The 21808-nt window shown below is 41.9% G+C and overlaps 2 protein-coding genes across 5 annotated transcripts in view; one reads left to right on the forward strand and one right to left on the reverse strand.

The window, feature by feature from the left end:
- Positions 1 to 226: 226 nt before the first annotated feature.
- Positions 227 to 21808, forward strand: part of MCPH1 (microcephalin 1) — a 276405-nt gene continuing 254823 nt past the window's right edge. The window contains exons 1-3 of one of the 4 annotated variants that reach the window (XM_019428034.2): positions 227 to 445; positions 2254 to 2345; positions 11250 to 11368. In XM_019428034.2, the coding sequence (XP_019283579.2) occupies positions 2334 to 2345; positions 11250 to 11368 (131 nt within the window). In that variant the 5' untranslated portion in view covers positions 227 to 445; positions 2254 to 2333. Of the gene's footprint in view, positions 446 to 472; positions 813 to 2253; positions 2346 to 11249; positions 11369 to 21808 lie in introns of those variants that run through there. The other 3 variants (XM_019428035.2, XM_019428032.2, XM_019428036.2) reach the window with 3 other exon arrangements.
- LOC128776694 (ubiquitin-conjugating enzyme E2 variant 2-like) lies at positions 6624 to 7103 on the reverse strand. Its single transcript, XM_053901815.1, has one exon. It carries the CDS (start codon positions 7101 to 7103, stop codon positions 6624 to 6626), a length of 480 nt encoding a protein of 159 aa, XP_053757790.1.

Consider the following 21808-nt stretch of genomic DNA (forward strand, 5'->3'; position numbering starts at 1 on the left):
TACCCCTAGCGGGGTCTGAGACCCCGATCCCCTTCACCCCCCACCGCACTCAAGATCTGAGGTATCGCCCTACTGGAGTCTGAGACCCGGTTCCCCTTCGCCCTCCAAGCCCCCGCAGGGTCTGAGGTCCAGGATTCCCCCCGATAGGATCTGAGGCCCGGGGTCTCTAGAGGTGCCCCTGGCCCCACGAGCTCTCGCGCACGCGGAGGAGTAGAGGTCTGGCTCTCCGAACCGGAACTCCGCGCGCCGACTACAGGGCGGCACACGAGGACTCGGTGCGCGCGGGGTTAGGGTGAGACTTCGCTGTAGGAGATTCTGAGCAGTTATCTCTCGGAAGTCCCATCCGGCCTGCGACCTAGGACTGTGCCTCCTAAGCGTCCGCCGCTCCCTGGTGCGCCAGATGTGGCTCCGGGAAGCTTCCAAGTGTCCTTACGGAGACAGAAGGGTTTGATTCGGGGTTTTTTGGGGGACACCCGTCCTCGTAATTTCCGAGAGGACCGAAAGACTCGCAGAGGGGGACGCTGACCAGCGTTATTAGGCTGCTGGACGAATCCGAGTCTGGGCGCTGGAAAAGCCCCTCGGTCTCCTTTAACGCGAGCTGGGACTTTACCAACGCTCCTCCTCCCCCGGCTGTTTAGAAAACGCGGATTAGCAGATTTCCGCAGAGCCGGAGGGGAGGGGCGCGCGTCAGTCCTGCGCATGCTCAGTGCCACCCGCTCTTGGCTAGCGCGGCCTGGGACGGTGCAGCGGGTTCGCGTGTTGCGGGTCTCTCATGGAGGCTCCCGGGACGCCAGGCGGCGGGGTCTTGAAAGGTGAGGGGAATTCCCGCACTCTGGGAGTTGAGTCGGAGGCGGCGGGCGGGCTTGAGGGCGGGCGCCCGGATCTCGGCGAGCGTGTGGACGGAGCTCGCGGGGCTCGTGGGGATGGGAGCTTGGCCTTTCCGGAAGTCAGCCCGGCATCCTGTGGAGGGAGGCTGTCCCCGTGTGCGGTGTTCTCACCGTCCCTGTGGAGAGTGGGGGGCTGTCACCGTCCCTGTGGGGTGTCCCTGTGGGGAGTGGGGGGGCTGTCCCCGAGTCCACTACCGTCACCGTCCCTGTGGGGTGTCCCTGTGGGGTGTCCCTGTAGGGAGTGGGGGGCTGTCCCGAGTCCACTACCGTCACCGTCCCTGTGGGGTGTCCCTGTGGGGAGTGGGGGGCTGTCCCCGAGTCCACTACCGTCACCGTCCCTGTGGGGTGTCCTGAGTCCACTACCGTCACCGTCCCTGTGGGGTGTCCCTGTGGGGAGTGGGGGGCTGTCCCCGAGTCCACTACCGTCACCGTCCCTGTGGGGTGCCCCTGTAGGGAGTGGGGGGCTGTCCCCGAGTCCACTACCGTCACCGCCCCTGTGGGGTGCCCCTGTAGGGAGTGGGGGGCTGTCCCCGAGTCACCATCCCTATGGGGTGTCCTTGTGGGGTGTCCCTGTGGGGAGTGGGGGGCTGTCACCATTCCTGTGCGGTGTGGCGGGGACTGTCCCCGAGTCCAGTACTGCCATCATCCCTGTGGGGTATCCCTGAGTCCAGTACTGTCACCGTCCTTGTGGGGTGCCCCTTTGGCGAGTGGGGGGGTTATCATCCTGTGGGGCATGGAGGCGACTGTCCCCCAGTGCGGTGCTGTCACCGCCCCTGTAGGGTGTGGGGCTGTCCTTGAGTCCCGTGTGTCGCCACCCTCTGGATGCGGGGGCTGCCCCCCTGTACAGTGTAAAGTCGGGTGGTTGTATGGTCCTTTGTGGAGAACATACTCTTCACTAGGAAAGTTGAGCACGGTTTGGGAATTTGGGGAGTTAAGCAGGGTTTAGGAATTTGGGAAGAGCATCCAGGGTTAAGAAGCTAAGCCCCACATGCGCATGAATAAAGCTGTTCTTGGCTTGAAGTTTTAAGAACCACAGTAGCACTGATGCTGTTTGGCGTAGGTGTTTGTTAGAAGAAGCTTGAAATTTACTTTTTGATGTAAGCAGAACAAGATGAAAATCTGTTGAAATCCTTGGAGAGGAATGTTAGAATTTCAAATATATTACATGTCGTGGGTTTTTAAAAATTTTTTTTTTAGTATTTGTTAATTTTTGATAGAGAGAAAGAGAATCCCAAGCAGGCTGGGAGCTCTCAGCTCGACGCCCAGGAACTGTGAGATCATGACCCCAGCGGAAGTCCGATCCTTAACCCCCCAGCCACCCAGGAGCCCTAAATCGGTTGCGTGTCAATATCTTGTTTGTTTTCAGATGTAGTGGCCTATGTTGAAGTCTGGTCAGTAAACGGAACAGAAAATTATTCGAAGACATTTACAAACCAACTTGTGGACATGGGAGCAAAGGTGAGAAAGTCATTTTCCCCCGGCTGCGCGTGGCAGTCCTCTTTACGTGATAGAAATACTTGGATTTTCTTGTTTTGGGAGTTACTGCTTAGAACATGAAGGAAGAGGGGCGCCTGGGTGGCTCAGTCGGTTAAGCGGCCGACCTCGGCTCAGGTCACGATCTTGCGGTCCGTGAGTTCGAGCCCCGCGTCGGGCTCTGGGCTGATGGCTCAGAGCCTGGAGCCTGCTTGGGATTCTGTGTCTCCCTCTCTCTCTGCCCCTCCCCCGTTCATGCTCTGTCTCTCTCTGTCTCAAAAATAAATAAACGTTAAAAAAATTAAAAAAATTAAAAAAAAAAAACATGAAGGAAGAAGGACAAAGACAGTGGGTAGGTGGCAGGTGGGCCACGTTGCATGATGGGACCACATTATAACCGTAAGATTACAGAACAGTTGGTTTTGTGGGTGATGAGAGGAGACTCTAGCATAGACACGGGACTTCTGCCATTGGTTAATTGAATGCAGGATGTTGTTGGCCGAAGTGAGAAATATAGGAGGAGGAAGAAATCTTTTAAGGGAAAGATTGCGAATTTGGGCCTATTGAAAACATCTGACGGACATTTGGATCCACATACAGGGAATTTGAGATAGTTAAGGCTAGAGATAACATTTTAGGGGCAAGACCCTGTGGGCCAGGTGTCATGGCTCAGGTGTTTAGGATGAAAGGTGCTGAGAGCGGAGCCTATTTAGTGTGTGGAGGACAGGTGATGGGAGCCCTGGACCCAGGGACGAAAGGAGAATGCCAGGAGATTCTGGAAAACAAGTCTGCACGTCAGAAGAGGGATGAACCTCAAAGATGGAACTTTAAAACCATTAACTTGGTGAGAAGATCGTTGAAGGCAGGGCCGGAGTTTAGGCTGAGGCAAGAGAGGCACCCAGGGTGTAAAACCCAGGGCGGCATTCACCTACGGGCAGAGAGGGTGCTTCTAAATTTTGTTGTCTTAGTCCCTTCCCTGATAGAGAGATCTAAGGCTTTGTTTTGATACCTGCTGCATACTTGGGCTAAAACAAATTACACTGGCTGCGAAAAAGGCCGTGGAGTGTGGGAGCTGACAAAATGGCCTTTAATCGTAGTATTAAGGGGTGCCTGGGTGGCTCAGACGGTTGAACGTCCGACTTCAGCTCAGGTCTTGATCTTGTGGATTGTGAGTTCGAGCCCCGTGTAACGCTCTGTCCTGACAGCTCGGAGCCTGGAGCCTGCTTTGGATTCTGTGTCTACCCCTCTCTCTCTGGCCCTCCCCTGCTCATACTCTGTCTCTCTCAAAAGTGATAAACTTAAAAAAAATAAAAAAAAAAGAGTAGTATTAAGATCTTAGATCTCCTTGGATCTTTTGTTTTTCTTTTTTTTTTTCTTTAAGGTTGTTTGTTTATTTTTGAGAGAGTGAGAGCGAGCAGGGGAAGGACAGAGAGAGGGAGAAAATCACCACGCTGTTGGTGCAGAGTCTGACGTGGACCTTGAGATCATAACCTGAGCCAAGACCAAGAGTCGGACGCTTAACTGGCTGAGCCCCGCCAGGCGCCCGTTTCTCACCTTTTAATTGAGAAAATTTTCAGATAGAAAAGTTGAACAGAGTGACTCAATAATTTTTTTTTTTTTAACGTTTATTTATTTTTGAGACAGAGAGAGACAGAGCATGAACAGGGGAAGGGCCGAGAGAGAGGGAGACACAGAATCGGAAGCAGGCTCCAGGCTCTGAGCCATCAGCCCAGAGCCCAACGTGGGGCTCGAACTCACGGACCGCGAGATCATGACCTGAGCTGAAGTCGGACGCTCAACCGACTGAGCCACCCAGGCACCCTGACTCAATAATTGTTAACATCTTAACATACTTGTTGTGTCATCGTTTCTTCTATGCAGTATATTTACGTGTGAAAGTGTTTTTTCTTAAACTGTTTGAAAGTAAGTCCCAGATAAAATTTGCCCCCAAACAGGTTCAGTATGTATCCTCTGAAAACAAGCAGTTTTCCTGTGTGATAGGCCATTTTCACATCTGAGGGAGACAGCGATGGTTCCGACTTGACACCTGTTACTTCTAGCAGCGTTCGAGAGCCCCACTGCCAACTGTACTTGGTTTTGTCTTTCCTGTCCGCATCTGGTGCGCGTCTGGTGGTATATCATCATGGCTTGAAATTCTATCTTTCTGCATGTTTTCGTATATTTATTTTGAGTCTGTCCAGGGCTCCAGCTCTTAATTTCCATTGGGTTTTTCCTTCTTGATTTGTAAGTATTCTATTTTTCAGTTGACCAGAATCTTTTCTGACCATATGAATTGCAAGATTTTCAGTTAACTCTGTGATTTGTCTTTTCATCTTCTCTATGGTATCTTTTGTCGATAATTGTAACCCAGATTATTTCTTTGTGGTGAGCTTTGTTGTGTGTGTCTTGTTTAAAAAAACACAACTGTCTGTGCCTATACCAAGGTTATGAAGATTTCTCCTGTGTTATTTTCTGAAAGCCTTATCATTTTGCCTTTTACATCTAGATTTACGGTGCATCTGGAATTGGTTTTTATACATGGTATGAAATAGTTGTTTCATTTTTTTCCATGTGAATATTCTTTTATCTTAGCACCATTCATTGACAAATCTCCTTTAACTGGTCTCCGAAGTAATACCTTTGTCATCAGTCAGATCACCATATGTTTCTGTATCTGTGTATCTGTTCTCATGACAAACTAGTCTTAAGTGTTCTTTATAATGAAACTTCAGAAGTCTTTCTTTTTTTTTCCTTTAAGGTGTCTTGGCTGTTCTTTGACTTTTGCTTTTCCAAATATATAAGAATCAGTTTATCAATGTACAGCATAAAGCTTTTAAAAAATTTTGAATGGGATTAGGATTGATAAAAATAGACCAGTATGGAGAGAACTGACATTTTCATGAAATTGAATTTTCCAGCCCACGAACCTGTATGCCTTTGTTGATTTTGGTTTCTTTAATTTCTTTAAGTAATGTTTTATAGTTTTCTCTGGGCAGTTTTGATGCTATTATAAATGGCATCTTCTGGGGCGCCTGGGTGGCTCAGTCGGTTAAGTGTCTTACTTCGGCTCAGGTCATGTTCTCACAGTCCGTGAGTTCGAGCCCCGTGTTGGGCTCTGTGCTGACAGCTCAGAGCCTGGAGCCTGTTTCAGATTCTGTGTCTCCCTTTCTCCCTGACCTTCCCCAGTTCATGCTCTGTCTCTCTTTGTCTCAAAAATAAATAAACGTTAAAAAAAAATTTTTTTTTTTAATAAATAAATAAATTGCATCTTCTAAATTCCTTTTTCTGTTACTGGTATATAGAAATAGTTAATTTTTGCATATCTGCTTTGTGTCCAGAAGACTTGGCAAATTCATTTATGAGATAGGGCTTTTTTAGGATTTAAAAAAAGTACACAATTGAATATTTGCACATAATATTCAATTTTTTGAATTTTATTTCTATTTTTTCTAATTTTATTTCTATTTTTCTAATCCTCATACCTTTTATTTCTTTTTCTTGATGTACTGCGCTGGTGAGGACCAGTGTTGAATAGAGTGCATATATCAGGCATCTGTCTGGTTCCTCTTCTCAAGAGAAAACCTTTGAAATTTTCACTTCATGCAGTTTTTTTTCTTTTTACATTTTAAGACTAACTTTAATCTTGAAATCACATATCTATATACCTGTTTCCTTTTTTGTTGATTTCTCTTAAATGCATGTTTTGTCAGACAAAGATTGTAAACAAATATTTACCATGTCTGTTACATGTAACACACAGGAATGGCTTTTAACAGATACTCATCGGCTTCCCCCACAACATTTTTTTATTATAAATACAGGTATCAAAACAATCTTGAACATATTTTTGATACTACTAGTGGTCAGCACCAACACCGCTTCAAAAATTAACACAATTTGTGACAAGATTCGTTGTACCTGCTACTTTAGACAATTTCAACTTGAATCTCTTTCACTAAGCAAGATGGGTAAAGCATGCCATTTCTGTTTTTCCTTTTTGAGATTTTTTTACTTTTCAGAAACGTGCTTCCACAGCATCTGACTCTCCATGCTTTCATCTTGTAAACCTGAATTCTGAGTACTCCAGGTTTATGGTTAAATGACAGTGCCTTTAACAAGAGAAAAAAAATGGTGCTGCATTTTTCCTCCTGTAAGCTGAAAATATAATGGTGTACATATATTAAATATATTCTCACAAATTTCCAGGTCATGTTTACCAGCTGGAATTCTTTTACTTAATGTGTGGGTATTTTGCATTGTCATTTAACATGAGTAGAAGGTTGTTGATTTAAGACAAGTTTGAGGTCCACTAAAATTAATTGTTGTATGTCCTTCTGGTGGCTGTGGAAGCTTCACATTTTCTTTGGACATCATGAGACGTCTTAGCTCTTGAAGTACAACTTTAATGCTATATGAATTTTGCCATTTTGCTGACACTGGTATACTCCGTGCACCCACTATTCTACTGGAATTATTAATCCCATTCATATTAATTTTGGTTACAAATCTAACTGATGGAGGAGCTTCTCGGTGTTTAGGTCCACATTCTACTTTCAAGCTATATATTGTTTTTGTCCATGGTGGTCCAATAATCATGCCTTCCCACCTTAGAGGTGTCATATCTTCATCATCTTCAAGGCCCCAGCTAACCATACCATCGCCTACTCCTTTTTGTCCTTCTTCAAGTTCTTCCAACAAGCGAAAATTACGAGGAGGAACTTTAACTCCTGTGGAGGCCACCATCTTCTCCTGTAGCCCCACCTAATGCAATTTTTTTTTAATTGGAGTGTAGTTGACCTACAATATTATATTAGCTTCAGGTTTATAACATAGAATTCCACACTTAATATATATTATGAAATGGTCACCAGGGTAAATCCAGCTACCATCTGGCACCAAAGTTATTACAGTACTATTGACTGTATTCCCTATGGTGTACTTTTCATCTCCATGACTTATTTTGTAACTGAAAGTTTATACCTTCACATATTTTGCCCATTTCCTCACCCCTCTATCCTCTGGTACCCACCAGTTCTCTGTATCTATGAGTCTGTTGTGTTTTTTAGATTACATATATAAGACATATTGTATGCCTAATGCAGTTTTTTTTAACATCAGGTCCTAATTTGCTAAGAGTTTACTTCATGAATCCACTTTTTGATTTCATCAAATATGTCTTCTGCACGTAGTGAGATGATCTTAAGATTTTTACTTTGTTAGCGTAGTGAATAACCATTTATTTCAATGTTAACCAACTGTGTAGTCATGGAATAAACTCAAGGGGTGGGGTTGTATTATCCTTTCTGTATAATTGTTGGTACAGTTTTCTTTCTTTTTCTTTTTTGCAAATATTCAGGGAGTGATACTGGCTAGTCATTTTCTGTTCCTGTGGTTTAGTATTAGTGTGCTGGTTTTATAAAACAAGTTGCAGAATTGTGACTCTTTTATTCTAAGTTGGTATGGTTTGATATTATTTATTTTTAAAATTTTTGATATAATTTGCTGATGAAGCCAACTAGTCCTGGAGTTTTCTTTGTAGATTTTTAAAAAACTTTCTGTTACAGTTTTTAATTTGTTTGAAAACAGGATTATGCATTTTTTCTATTCTTGTAAGTGATTTTAGAAGGCTGGTTTTTTTTCTTAGAAATGTATCCATTTTCTCTAAATTTTTCAAATTTATTGGATCAAAGCTATTCATAATATTCTGTTTGAATCTTTTAATGTCTTCATGATCTATAGTGATGATACCTTCTTCATACTGATAGTGGTTATTTGTGCCTTCTCTCTTATTTTCCTTATAACATTTATCTGGGTTTTACTGACTTTATTAGTTTCTCCAAAGAACCAACTTTTGGTGTTCTTGATCCTCCTTTTCATTTGTATTAATTCTGGCCTTATTTTTATAATCACCTAACTCAGTCTTTGGTTTTAATTAGTTGCTCTTTTTCCAGCTTTTTCAGATGGGTGCATTGATATTCAACCTTCTTTTTATATATGCATTTTTTTATGACATTGTTAAATTAACATTTGTTAAGTGGAACTCAAGGTGCTGAGTGGTGAACACAGTTCAACAACAAGCCATAGAGAAACTGAAACAGTTTATTGTTAACAGGTCCTGGAGGAGGTACATGACATACCTGGAGGGGCCACATGGGGAGGGCAGGGCAGGGTGCAGCCAGAGAGAAGGCAGGGCTCAAGGATGGATGCTTTGGGCTTCCTAGGCTGGGAATGGATTAGTCAATTCACATCAAAAAGTAAGGTTTTGGTAGCTTCATGGGATCTTATTTAAGGGGTACACAAGGGGAAGGACCTTGGAGGTGAAGGAGATGGTTGGTCACAAGGTTCCCCTGGGGAACTGACATTTGCTTGTGACTGGGGGCTGCTATCTAGGGTGTGTGCTTGCATGAGGGGTTAGTGCTGATTTAAGACCCCTGCAGGCTGCTTGGCCAAACAAAATGGATGCCACGGCAGCAGTACCCTGGAGTAGCTTAGCTAAACTCTCCACAGCATTGTACTTCTCCATTTCTCCTGAAGCTGAGCTTTCCCTGTGTTCCACAAGGCTTTGTTGGGTAAGTTGTAGCATCTAGGTCTGCTTTTCTGTTTTATCTAGTGGTTTATGTTCTCACTTCATCTCTAGATAAGCTTGGTATTTTGTTGGACATTTTTTTGTTTTGCTTTTGTTTTTTAGTTGAGTATTGTATATATTTAAAATTGTTCAGCATTAGTTTGAGACCTAGAATTGTATTTTCTTTTTTCAAAATAGATTCACGTTTGCTTCAGTCATGATGCTTTTAGTGCTCATAATCCAGGATTATCTTTTTTTTTTTTTAAATTTTTTTTTTTTTTTTTTTTTTTTTTTTTCAACGTTTTTTATTTATTTTTGGGACAGAGAGAGACAGAGCATGAACGGGGGAGGGGCAGAGAGAGAGGGAGACACAGAATCGGAAACAGGCTCCAGGCTCCAAGCCATCAGCCCAGAGCCTGACGCGGGGCTCGAACTCACAGACCGCGAGATCGTGACCTGGCTGAAGTCGGACGCTTAACCGACTGCGCCACCCAGGCGCCCCAATCCAGGATTATCTTAATCCAGTTGCAGGATTGGAGATTATTTAAAACTGGACTGTAGACCTGTGTGGGTCCCTGTAGGTGTAGTTCATCCTTGCTTCTGTATCAGCCCTTTGGGGTCTCCATCCAAGATGTGAGGGCTTTGCCAGATTCCCTTTTTCCATTCTGAGGCCGGCAGTCCAATTTTTATCCCCCTTGTCCTCAGAGGCATTTAGAAGTGCTATGCAGTGTTTACTAAATTTGACAAAGCCCTAGGAAAAGAATAACCCAGAATGCTAAACTCTTCTGATTGTGTCCGTCTGTACCTAGAATCTTGGCTCAGTAATAATCCCTCACTGCCTCAACAGCTCTCCGTGGCCTTCTGGTAGGTAGGTAGACAAAGAGATATGTTTGTGTATTTTATCAAAACAATACATACATGTTGCTTAAAAGGGCAATTGTGCAGTGCCATGAAGTTCATAGTAAAAACAAAGAGAAACCAACAATCCTTTGGTCTACACTTCTCATTCTGTTTTTTTAAGGCAGCCTTTTTCAGATCAGTTTTATGTTTCTTTTGATATTTACCTTTATATTTCCCAACAGTGTGCATATATTATCTTGATAAAATTAACTGTTGAAAGAATTATGTATTGGATGACTTCTATTTCTGGAAAGATTACATAGAAGAGGAAAATTTTTTGACCCTATGAGTTTGAACGTGCCTTTATTATACCTTTCTTTACCTTTGATTGATATTTTAGCTGATTGTGAAATGCTAGGTGTATATTATTTTTCCTTGAAGGCACTTTTCCATTGTTTTCTGACTTCCAGATTGCTTTTGGGAAGCTTGATGCCATTGTCGTGTCTCACTGTTGAGTGTGATTTATCCCCACCTTCACCTTTAAAGAATATTAAATCTTTAGTAGAGCCGGAGTACGGCTCTACCAAAATGTCACGATAATATGCTCAGTGTGGCACTGCTTTCATTCTCATGCTGGGCCCTCAGGGATCCTTTTGATCTAGAATCCATGCCCTTTCATTTGAGAAGTTTTTCTTGGATTATTTCTTTACTGATTTCTTTTCCATTTTCTCTATTCTTGTATTTCTTCAACTATTCTTACTTAGCTCCTCATTCTCCTGGTCTGAGCTGATGTTATTACTTCTATTGCATCCATCTCCTTGTCTTTTTGTTGTCCTTCAGGGGAGAGTTTCTCAAGTATATTATTGTCCAGTATTTCTATAGGCATTTTTTTTTTTTTTTTTTTTTTACTTATGGCATGATATTGTTAATTTCCAAGAGCTCTTTAGTTTTCTGATCCTTTTAAAAAAATATTTTCCCCATCTTAGAGATAATTTTTCATGAGCACAATATCTTCTAAAGATTTAAATGAATGTTATTTTCTTCCAAATATGTTAAATAAGTGTTTTAATTTCATAACTATTCTCTTTATTGCCTGTTTCCTGTGAATTTCATTTTGTTTATGTCTTTGGTGTAGAAAGCTTATCTTAAATGTCCTTAATTATCTGACTCGGCTCCCATGCTCTCTACTGAAAATGCATTGCCAACTCTAACTCTTCACGTCAGAGGTTTTTTGAGAGGGAGTAGAGATAAACACACGCGTAACACACCATCCTAACTGGAGCAGATAGGTTTTTTAAGTGGCTTGGTGCATTTGTTAGAGTAGTTTTGTGTGACAGATTCTGAGAAATGGAATTGCTGGGGTGGGCAGTTTAGATGTTTTCCTTTTGACAAATATTGAATAAAGTGTCCTTTTTGATCAACTTTACTTATCCAATTGTTCATAAGTGGTAATTTACATTTTGTTTTCTGCCTTTTGTCTACAGGTTTCAAAAACTTTTAACAAACAAGTAACTCACGTGGTGTTCAAAGATGGATACCAGAGCACTTGGGACAAAGCGCAGAAGAGAGGGGTGAAGCTTGTCTCAGTACTCTGGGTCGAAAAGTGAGTAGTTTATTTTTTCTCTGTATTGAGTATAGGTCAGGTGTGGAGATAGTTCACATACATCACAGAACCAGATAAAATTTGATTTGGTCTTTTCTCTTGCCTTAGTTGGGCAAGTCATTTAATACCCTCAAGCCTCCATTTCAGCAGCTGAAAATGGATGTAGTAGAATCCACAGCCCTGCCTACGGGGAAGGTGACTGCGCAGGCCCTGGGACACGCATACCTGGTGTACCGAGGAGACAAGGGCGTGAATGTGGTGCGGCCAGGACTGCCAGACTGAAGTACCGCACACGAGGCCTACACAACCGATGTTCATTTCTCACTGTCCTGGGGGTTAGAAGCCGAGGTGAAAGTGTTGGCGGGACTGCTTCCTCCTGAGGCCGCTTTCCTTGGTTTGCTGATGGCTGTCTTCTCTCTGTCTGTGTCTTCTCCTGGTGTGTGTGTGCGCGCGTGTGCGTGCGTCTGTCCGTGCGTCTGTCCGTGGGTCCTAATCTCTTATTCTAAGGACACCAGTTGTATTGGATTAGGGCCCACCCTAGTGATCTCATTTAACCTTAATTGTCTCTTTAAAGGCAGTATCTCCAACTATACTTGACACTTGGGGAAAAAAGTATTTGAACTGTGCAGGTCCACCTCTACATGAATTGTTTTTTCAATAAAATCAACATTTTTCGGAGATTTGCAACAATTTGAAAAAACTCACAGATAAACTGCAGCCTCAAAATACTGATGAAAATTAAGAAATGAGGTATTATTTTAAGAATACAGTATATAATACATATAACACTACAAAATAAGTGTTAATTGCTTGTTATCAGGAAGGCTTCTGTTCAACAGTAGGTTATTAGTAGTTAAGTTTTGGGGGAGTCAAAAGTTACACATGGATTTTTGATTGCACAGTGAGGGGTTGGTGCCCCTAACCCCCATGTAGTTCAAGAGGCAACTGTACAGTCACATTCTGATGTACTTGGGGTTAAGACTTCATATGAATTTTGTGGGGAACGTAGTTGAGCCCGTGACAGGTGCAGTTAAAGTGAGAAGTGGAGACTGAGACCAGAGGGCAGTGGGGCATCAGATGACATGGGGCCTTGTGGGGTGTGAGGAGAGAAGTGTGTGGGACAGCAGCAGGAGAGTGGTTGGAGGCTCCTGAGCATCCAGCCTAGAGATGTCACCAGGACCATGGTGGCAGTGACATGGTCACGAAGAATGGTCAGATTCAGGATATATTTTTGAAGGTAGTGCCACACTAGATCTGAGGATTTGGATGCGTTTGTAGAGCAGGGGAAGAATCAAGGGTGACTGTGAGGTGTTTGGCCCAAAGAACCAGAAATATGGTTTGCTGTTTACTGAGACTGGGAAGGCCTCAGAAGCACCAGGTTTTGAGGGGCAGGTCATGAGTTCTATTTGGATATGCTGAATTTGGGGTGTTTATTAGACACCCCTGTGGAGATGTCAGGTAGGCAGTTGGATATATGAGTGTGGAGCTCCTGGGGGAGGTTGGAGATTAAAATGTGGGAGTCTTCTGTATACAGATGTTATTTAAAGCCATAAATCTGGCTGTGATCTCTCAGGAAGTGTAGATAGGGAAGAGAAGAGGTTCCAAGGTTGATCACTCTAGTGTTGGGGTGTTGAGGAGGAAAATGAGTGAGGATGGGATTCTAGAAAGCTGTCAAGGAGGGGATAATGATCAGCTGTGGCAAATAGGTTGAGTAAAGGCAGGTGCAGAGCCTGACAGAGGGCTCAACCCCATGACCGTGAGATTATAACCTGAGCTGAAATCAAGACTCAAGACACTGAACCAACTGAGCCACCCAGGTGCCCGTAGATCTGTCCATTGTTGAATGGGATATTGAAATCTCCAAACGTTACTGTTAAATTGATACTTTCCCCCTTAAGTTCTTTCAGGTTAGCATGTCTCTTCAAATTTTCTTAGTTTTCTTTCTCTGAAAATGTCCTTAATTCCATCATTACTTGTGAATCATATTTTCCATGGATATGCAGTTCCATTTGCCAGTTTCTCCCCCACCCCAAATTACTTAAAGGTTTTTCCTGTAGTCTTCTGTCCTCTGGTGTTCTTTGAGAACCCTGTAGTCATTCAAATCATTTCTCCGTTGTAAGTAGTGTGTCTTTTTTCTCTGATGTCTTTCCACTTTTTCTCATGGTCTTTGGTTTTCAGAAGGTGAATGTAAGTGTTTAGGTATGGTGAGTAGATTCTTAGATTTTAGTAGATTCTGTGTATATTTCATTGAGCTTTTTGAATATGTAAGGTTATGTATTGGTTTCTAAAAACAGGATTAGTTTTTGGCCATTATTTCTTCAAATATCTTTTCTGTCCCATTTCCTCCTCTTTTCTTGGTTACTCTAACTGTATATCAGGGACTGGTAAAGTTTTTCTTTAAAATGACAGTAAATACAGGCATACCTTGGATATATTTTGGTTTTGGCTTAAGACCTCTGCAATAAAGCAAATATCGAATAAAGTGAGTCAAATGAAGTGTTTGGTTTCCCAGTGCATATGAAACTTAGGTTTATACTGTACTGTAGTCTTTTAATTGTGCAATAATGTTATGTTTAAAAAAAGTACATTCGTTAATTTTAAAAAATAGTTTATTGCTAAGAAAATGTTAATCTTCATCTGAGGTTTCCTCCAGTCAAAATCTTTTTGCTGGTCCAGGGTCTTGCTTGCCTTAGTGTTGATGGCTTGGCTTGCTGGCTGATCAGGGTGGCAGTTTCTTAAAATAAGACAACGTTGAAGTTTGCCATGTTGATCAGTCCTTCCTTTCTCAGACAGTTTCTCCGTAGCACATGGGGCAGTTTGATAGCTTTTTGCCCACAGTAGAACTTCTTTCAGCCTTGGAGCCCATCCTCACAAAGCCTGCTGCTGCTTTCTCAACTCAGTTTATGTCGTGTTCTAAATCCTTTGTTGTCATTTCAACAATCTTCACATCATTTTCACTAGGACTAGATTCCATCTCAGGAAACCCCTTTCTTTCTTCATCTACATGAAGCAACTCCTCATTTGTTCACGTTTGGTCATGAGAGCACAGTGATTCAGTCCCATCTTCGGTTCTACGTCTGACTCTCGTTCTCTGGCTCCTTCCACCACATCTTGCCTCTACTTCCTTCATGAAGTCTTGAATTCCTCAAAGTCACCCATGAAGGTTGGAGTCCACTTGTTCCAGACTCCTATTTATGCTGATATTTTGGCCTCTTCCCATGAGTCAGGGATGTTCTTAATGGCATCTAGAGTGGTGAGTCCGATCTGGAAGGTCTTCAGGTTACTTTGCCCAGATCCATGAGAGGAATCACCATCTATGGCATCTATAGCCTTGTGAAATGCATTTCTTCGATAGTAAGATGTGAAAGATGAAATGATTCCTTGATCCACGGGCTGTGGAATGGATGCTGTGTTAACGGGCGTGAAAACCGCATTCGTCTCATCGTGCGCCTCCATCAGAGCTCTTGGGTGACCAGGCAGAGCACAGGCAGGTAGAGCACAGGCAGAGTAGATGTAGCCCAATTCCGAAGGGCCCGCGGGTTTTCAGAACGGCACGTGGGCATCGGCTTGCACTTAAGGCACCAGCTGCGTTAGCCCCTGACAGGAGCGTCAGTCTTCCTTGGAAGCCCTGAAGCCAGGCATTGACTTCTCTCTGGCGGGGAAAGCTCTGTAGCATCTTGTTCTAACAGAAGGCTGTTTCACCGACTCTGAAAATCTGTTGTTTGGTGTAGCCACCGTCACGAATTATCTCCGCTAGATCTTCTGGAGAACCTGCCGCAGCTTCTGCGTCAGCACTTGCTGCTTCGCCTTGAGCTTTTATGCTACAGAGACAGCTTCTTTCCTTAATCCTCACCGACAAACCTCTCTTGGCCTTAAACTTTTCTTCTGCAGCTTCCTCCCCTCTCTCAACCTTCATAGTGTTACAGAGAGTTCGGGCCTTGCTCGGATTAGGCTTTGGCTTAAGGGCATGTTGTGGCTGGTTTGATCTTTTATCCAGACCACTCAGACTTTTTCCATGTCGGCAATAAGGCTGTTGGCTTTTCTTATCATTTGTATGTTCACTGTCCTGGCCCTTTTAATTTCCTTCAAGAATTTTCCTTTGCATTCACAACTTGGCTAACTGCTTGGTGTAGTTTTTGGTCTGTTCTGGCTTTTGACATACCTTCCTCACTAAGCTTAATCATTTCTAGCTTTTGATTTAAAGTGAGAGATGTGTGACTCTTCCCTTCACTTGACCATTTAGGGGTCATTGTGGGGTTTATATTGTAATTGGCTCAATTTCAATACTGTTGTGTCTCAGGGAACAGGGAGGCCCAAGGAGAGGGAGATGGCCACACTGCTTGGTTGGTGGAACAGTCAGAACACACACATTTATCAAGTTCACTGTCTTACATGATGGGTGTGGTTTGTGGCACTCCAAAACAATTACAGTAGTGATATCAAAGATCACTGATCACAGATCACTGTAAAAATATTGTATTGAAAGATTTTGAAATATTGGGAGTATTACCAAAATGAGACATGAAGTGAACAAATACTGTTGGAGAAATAGCGCTGATAGACTTGCTTTCTGTGGGGATGCCACACACCTTCCAGTTTGGAAAGGATGCAGTATTTGCAGAGCATATTAAAGCGAAGTAAGTAACATGAGGTGTGCCTTTATTGTAGGCTTTGTGGGCCATGCGGTCTTTATTCAGCTACTGAATTCTTGTAGTGAAAGGAGCCATAGAGAATGAGCAAACAAGGGGTGGCTGTGTTTATTCTAAAACCAGGTGATGATCCACGTTGACTTGGGGGCCTTAGTTTGCAAATCCCTGCTGTGTAATACGGTCTTCGCAATTTCCCCACTTGACCCTGATGCCCTGGTGTTTTGTTATTTTTCAGTCATTTTTTTTCTTCACATTGACCCTCCTTCATGTTCATTGACTCTTTTCTCCATCAACTCCATTTTGTCATTAAGCCTATTTATTTAGTACATTTACTTCATGTATTTTTCAGTTCTGACATTTCCACCTGGTTCTTATGTATGTCTGTTTTTCAGCTGAGATTTCTATCTTTGCTTTTCTTGTCTTTCCTTACATATGTATTTTCTATTCCTTTGCAAAGTATGGTGACGGTAGATCCTTTAATCACCTTGTCTGATAATTTCAGCATTTCAGGGTTGGCATCTATAGACTGTTTTTTTTTTTTTCCTGGGAACGTGTCACATTTTCCTGGCTCTTAATGTGACCTTTTAACTTAGGGTTTTATTTTTGGACACTGTTAATGTTATGTAGGCTCTGCATTCTTTTATACTGCTCTGAAGATTGTTGATTTTGTTTTAACACACAGTTAACTTGTTTAGCTCTAAAATTCAGAATGTCATTCTAAGATGTGTGTTGGACATTTGCTTAGATTCACTCAGTTCATCAAGCCTTGGCCACAGGCTGATGTCAGTTTGCCTTATGCACATGTAGATCAAGGGATCAGTCAGGGAAATGGCCTTTTCTGCTCCGAACTTAAGGTTCCTCTTCCCTGCCTTGTTTCCTGGATCCTTGCCTTATTCTCTGGTGGCCCTCCTTGCCAGGGCTTCTTCCCCTGGTTCCTTTGGCCAGAAAGACAGCAAGTTCTCCTGCCCATCACCCCCACACCTGCGGAGACTGCCACTGCCTTACCTCAGGGTAGAGACCCAGAAAATGTGGGAAAGCTGCAGGTTGTTTGCTGCCTTTGAAAATATGCCTTTTGTTTGTTTCTAAAGCCTTTTTAAAATTTTCACAATGTATGTATGACTTAATAGTGCATATGCAGGAGATTTGGTTTTTAGGACTAAAAACAAGTGGAACCTAGTTTTGTTTTTGTTTTTGTTTTTGTTTAAGCATCTGAAGCTAGTCTAATTCTTGTCCCCTTATAAATTATTTGATCTTTCGTCAAGGGGACCCAGGGGTTTTGTTTTGTTTTGTTTTTTTTGTTTTTTTCTTTAAAATCTAGTCGTTTTCTTTAGTGGGTTTTGAATTGATCCAGTTGTTGATTCTAATTCTAGGTTGGCCCTGTCAAGAGATTCAGGGCTTATTTCTGGAAAAACTTACTGTTTTATAGTTTTAATTACTACTGTTTTATTGTGTTGCTTTTCTCTTCAAGGGTTTCGATTCTATGTATGTTGGGCCTTTTTTACTTGCCTTTAATTTCAACCATTTGACTCTGAGCCTTTTTACTTCTTCCTAGATGTTATTTTTATCCTTCCCCCCACTTTTGTTTTTATTCAGTATTCTTTATTAAATTTTCATTTGGATTTTTTTCTTCTTTGGCATGTTATAATTAATCTTCATTTCTGACATGATTTTGTCTTCTTTTTCTTTCCTAAGTTTAATCCTCGTTTGTTTAGTGTCTTCCCGTTTTGTTATTGTCTTAATTTTTATATTTATGGTTCAAGAAATACCTCACACGTGTGGATGGATGGGTAGGTGAATGCATTTTCTCAAATACTTGTTTGACAGTATTTGATTCAGATGTGAGAGTTGTGTTACTTTCCTCAGCTTTGTTTTTATTTTGATAGCAGGTGAATTTTCATTCACTGAAATGGTTTGATTTGCTTTTTCTTTTCCAAACAGTTTTATTCCAGATGTGCTCTGCTTTGTTCTATTCCCAGTAATTTTTTAGGCAGGGCTTCTAGTTTCTGAGCACCATCTTACATCAGTTCTGCTGTCTGCAGAGTTCCTTTTATGGATGATGTTGATGGTGAGGGGGGGAAGGGTTTGCCTTTTGTTTCTGTGGGATCCTTGAATATATTCCTCTTTGTTCCTTCACTGCTGTTTGTTCCAGGGTTACCACTCCTTCTCAATACAGTTGATTCTCCCCACAATGAAGACTTTTCAGAGCCTGTCAGTTCTGGGCCTCTGCTGTAATGGGTGCTGTGAACCACTCCTGTTCTGTATTTCAGCAGTTAGTGCCAACTTTCTCTTTTTCACAGTTATTGAAATTCACAGTTTCACAGGTATTTTACCTGTATTTTATCTGAATGCTCCAGGCCTCTCCACACTGTTTATGGAATTGTAAGCCCTTCCCCTGCTTTCTGCATCCACCGGCTTGCAGCTATATTGGAACTTGGGTTGTTTTTCTACTTACAAGTTACTTGAAATTTTGATGAATAGTAGGTCAGTGCTTTCCTTGCATTTGAAAAAAAAAAGTTTTTTTATGGGAGATTGTGGAGGAAGGCTCACAATGAAGCAGCTCCCTCATCTTACACAGTCCATTAAAATGTCCTGTTGAGTGTATCTCAAAATAGACCTCGTGGATCTTTATCTTTACTGTTCCCCCTTAGTCCACACAACCATCATCTTGCCTCATTACTGCAGAAGCCTGCTACTCGTCTTCTTTGGTTTCACCTCTTGTACATTTGCAAATGCAACACTTCTAACACATAAATCAGTTTTATCCTTCTTGCTGAGGTCAAGTGGCTTAGAATTAAGTGATTCCAAGCAGGGATCAGTGCACTATGGTGTGTGGGCTGAATCAGTTCACCACCTTGTTTGTTTGCTATGGCCCTTTAACTAACGTTAGTTTTTGCAGTTTTATGAGGTTGAAGAGAAAATAGAAGAGTATTTTCTGACACATGAAAATGACACAAAATCCAAATCTCAGTGTCTTGGAACACAGCATGCACACTTGACTGTGTATTATGAATGGCTGCTTTTGCACTACACCTGTGGAACTGAGTTGTAATACCGAGATTATATGGCCCACAAGACAAAAGTCCTCTATCTCAACTCCTTAATTCCTATCTGTGCCATTAAAACATATTTTGTTCATTTGTCTGTTTTTTAAATTTAATTAATTTATTTTTCCGTCATGATAAGGATACTCTTTAATCCCCATCCCCTATTTCCCCCCTCCCTTCTGGTAACCATCGGTTTTCTACAGTACGACTCTATTTCTTGGTTTGTTTCTCTCTTTCTTCTCTCTCTCTTTTTCCCTTTGCTTGTTTGTTTTGTTTCTTAAATTCCAGATATGAGTGAAATCATATGGTATTTGTCTTTTTCTGACTGACTTATTTTGTTTAGCATTATACCCTCTAGTGCCATCCATGTTGTTGCACATAAATAAATAAATAAAAGTGTATTTATTTATCTTGAGATAGAACCAGTGGGGAAGGGACAGAGAAATGGGGTGCAGAAGATATGAGGTAGGCTCTGTGCTGACAGCAGAAAGCCTGATGCAGGCTCAAACGCAAAACCTGATCATGACCTGAGTCGAAGTCAGTTGCTTAACTGACTGAGCCACTCAAGCGCCCCGTATTCTTTTTTTGGCTGAACAATATTCCATCGTATATGTACCACATCTTCTTTATCCATTCATCTACTGAGGGACACTTGGGCTGCTTCCAGAGTTTGACTATTATAAATAATGCTACTATAAATATAAGGATGTCCCTTTGAATTAGTGTTTTTGTGTTTTTTGGGTAAATAGCCAGGAATGTGACCCATTTTTCTGTTTGAGCTACCTGCCTACCTACCTAATCATGCATTTTGGTCTTTCCATTATGATGTAAACTCTGTAAGTACAGCCACCATGTTTGTCTTGTTCTAAGGTTGTATTTCCACTAAGTATCTGACACATTCTGGCTCATAGTAGGTGCTCAGTAAGTATTTGTCCTATCAGCTAATGAACAAAGGAGGTTTTATTACATTAGCCTAGAGATATCAGAGAAAATTTCTTGGAGGAAGTGATGTGAGCTACCTGTTAGTTTGTATAGGAACATGGGGAGGGGGAGGGTACAGAAAAACAGACCTTTCCTGAAAACCTGAGGTTAACGGATATGCTTGGGTAGAAATGTAAACTGACAGGTGTCCTTGTACTAAAAAGAGGCCTCTCAGCTAATCCTGAAAAGGGAATTCTCACAATTTCTTCTCCTAAGAGTCCTGCCATCTTGCTTTCATTGGTGGTCTGTTCCCTAATTCCCTCTTTGCTTTATCCCCTCTCTCGTTTTTGCCCCTCCTGAGGGCTTCTTAAGGACATCATGGAAACTCCAAAATTATTATTACCCAAGGACAACTTAAGCAAGTCCCTATTTATTTATTTATTTTATTTTATTTTTAGAGTGTGCATGTGTGAGTGGGGGAAGGGGAAAGGAAGAGAGAAATCTCAAACAGGCTTCATGCTCATTCAGGAGCCTGATACTGGGCTCCTGAATGTAATCCTACAGCCCTGGGATCATGACCTAAGCCAAAATCAAGAGTTGGACACTCAAATGACTGAGCCATCCAGGCACCCTTTATCAAGCCCCTTTAAAGTTAGCTTAAACATAGGGTAGCGGAATGGATAAAAAAACAAGACCCATCTATTGCTGTCTACAAGCGACTCATTTGAGACCTAAGTATACTTGCAGATTGAAAGTGAGAGGATGGAGAATCTTCTGTCATGCTGATGGAGGGCCAAAGAAAATTGGAGTAGCCATACTTATATCAGACAGACAAGATTTTAAAACAAAGACGGAGAAACACAACAAATGGACCATAGGGGAAGGGAAGGAAAAATAAGATAAAAACAGAAAGGGAGGCAAACCGTAAGAGACTCTTAAATACAGAGAACCATCTGAGGGCTCCTGGAGGGGAGATGGGTGGGGTGATGGATTAAATGGGTGATGGGTATTAAAGGCGGCACTTTCTGGGATGAGCATTTCATGTCGTATATAAGACATGAATCACTGGATTCTGTTTCTGGAGCCAAGACTACACTGTATGTTAACTAACTTGAATTAAAAAAAAAATTAAAAATGATTTTACTAAAAATAATACAAATGTTTGTATAAATTAAAATTTAAAGTATTGTTAATTCATTAAAAAAAAGACTAACGAGATGAAGAAAGGCATTATATCATAATTAAGGGGGTTATCCATCAAGAAGATCTAACAATTGTGAATACTTATGCCCCCAGATAGAAGCACCCAAATATAAAAATCACAAACATAAACTCATTGATAATAATACCATAATAGCAGGAGACTATTATTAATACCCCACTTACAGCAATGGACAGATTATCAGAGCAGAAAATCAACAAGAAAACAATGGCTTTGAATGACATACTGGATCAGATGGACTTAGCAGATATATTCAGAACATTTCATCCTAAAGCAGCAGAACACATAATCTTCTCGAGTACACATGGAACATTCTCCAGAATAGATCACATACTGGGTCAGAAATCAGCCCTCACCAGATACAAAAAGATTGAGATCATACTATGTACATTTTCAGATCACAATGCTACTGTGAGATTTGAAATCAGCTACAAGAAAACATTTGGAAAGCCCTCAGATACATGGAGGTTAAAGAACGTCTTACTAAAGAATGAATGGGCTAACCAGGAAATTAAAGAAGAAATAAAAATATATGTGGAAGGAAATGAAAATGAAAACATGATTGTCCAAACCCTTTGGTATGCAGCAAAGGCAGTCCTAAAAG

This window comes from Panthera pardus, unplaced genomic scaffold, assembly GCF_024362965.1.
Source record: "Panthera pardus isolate Hobbes unplaced genomic scaffold, ASM2436296v1 HiC_scaffold_13, whole genome shotgun sequence".
Taxonomy (NCBI): Eukaryota; Metazoa; Chordata; class Mammalia; order Carnivora; family Felidae; genus Panthera; species Panthera pardus.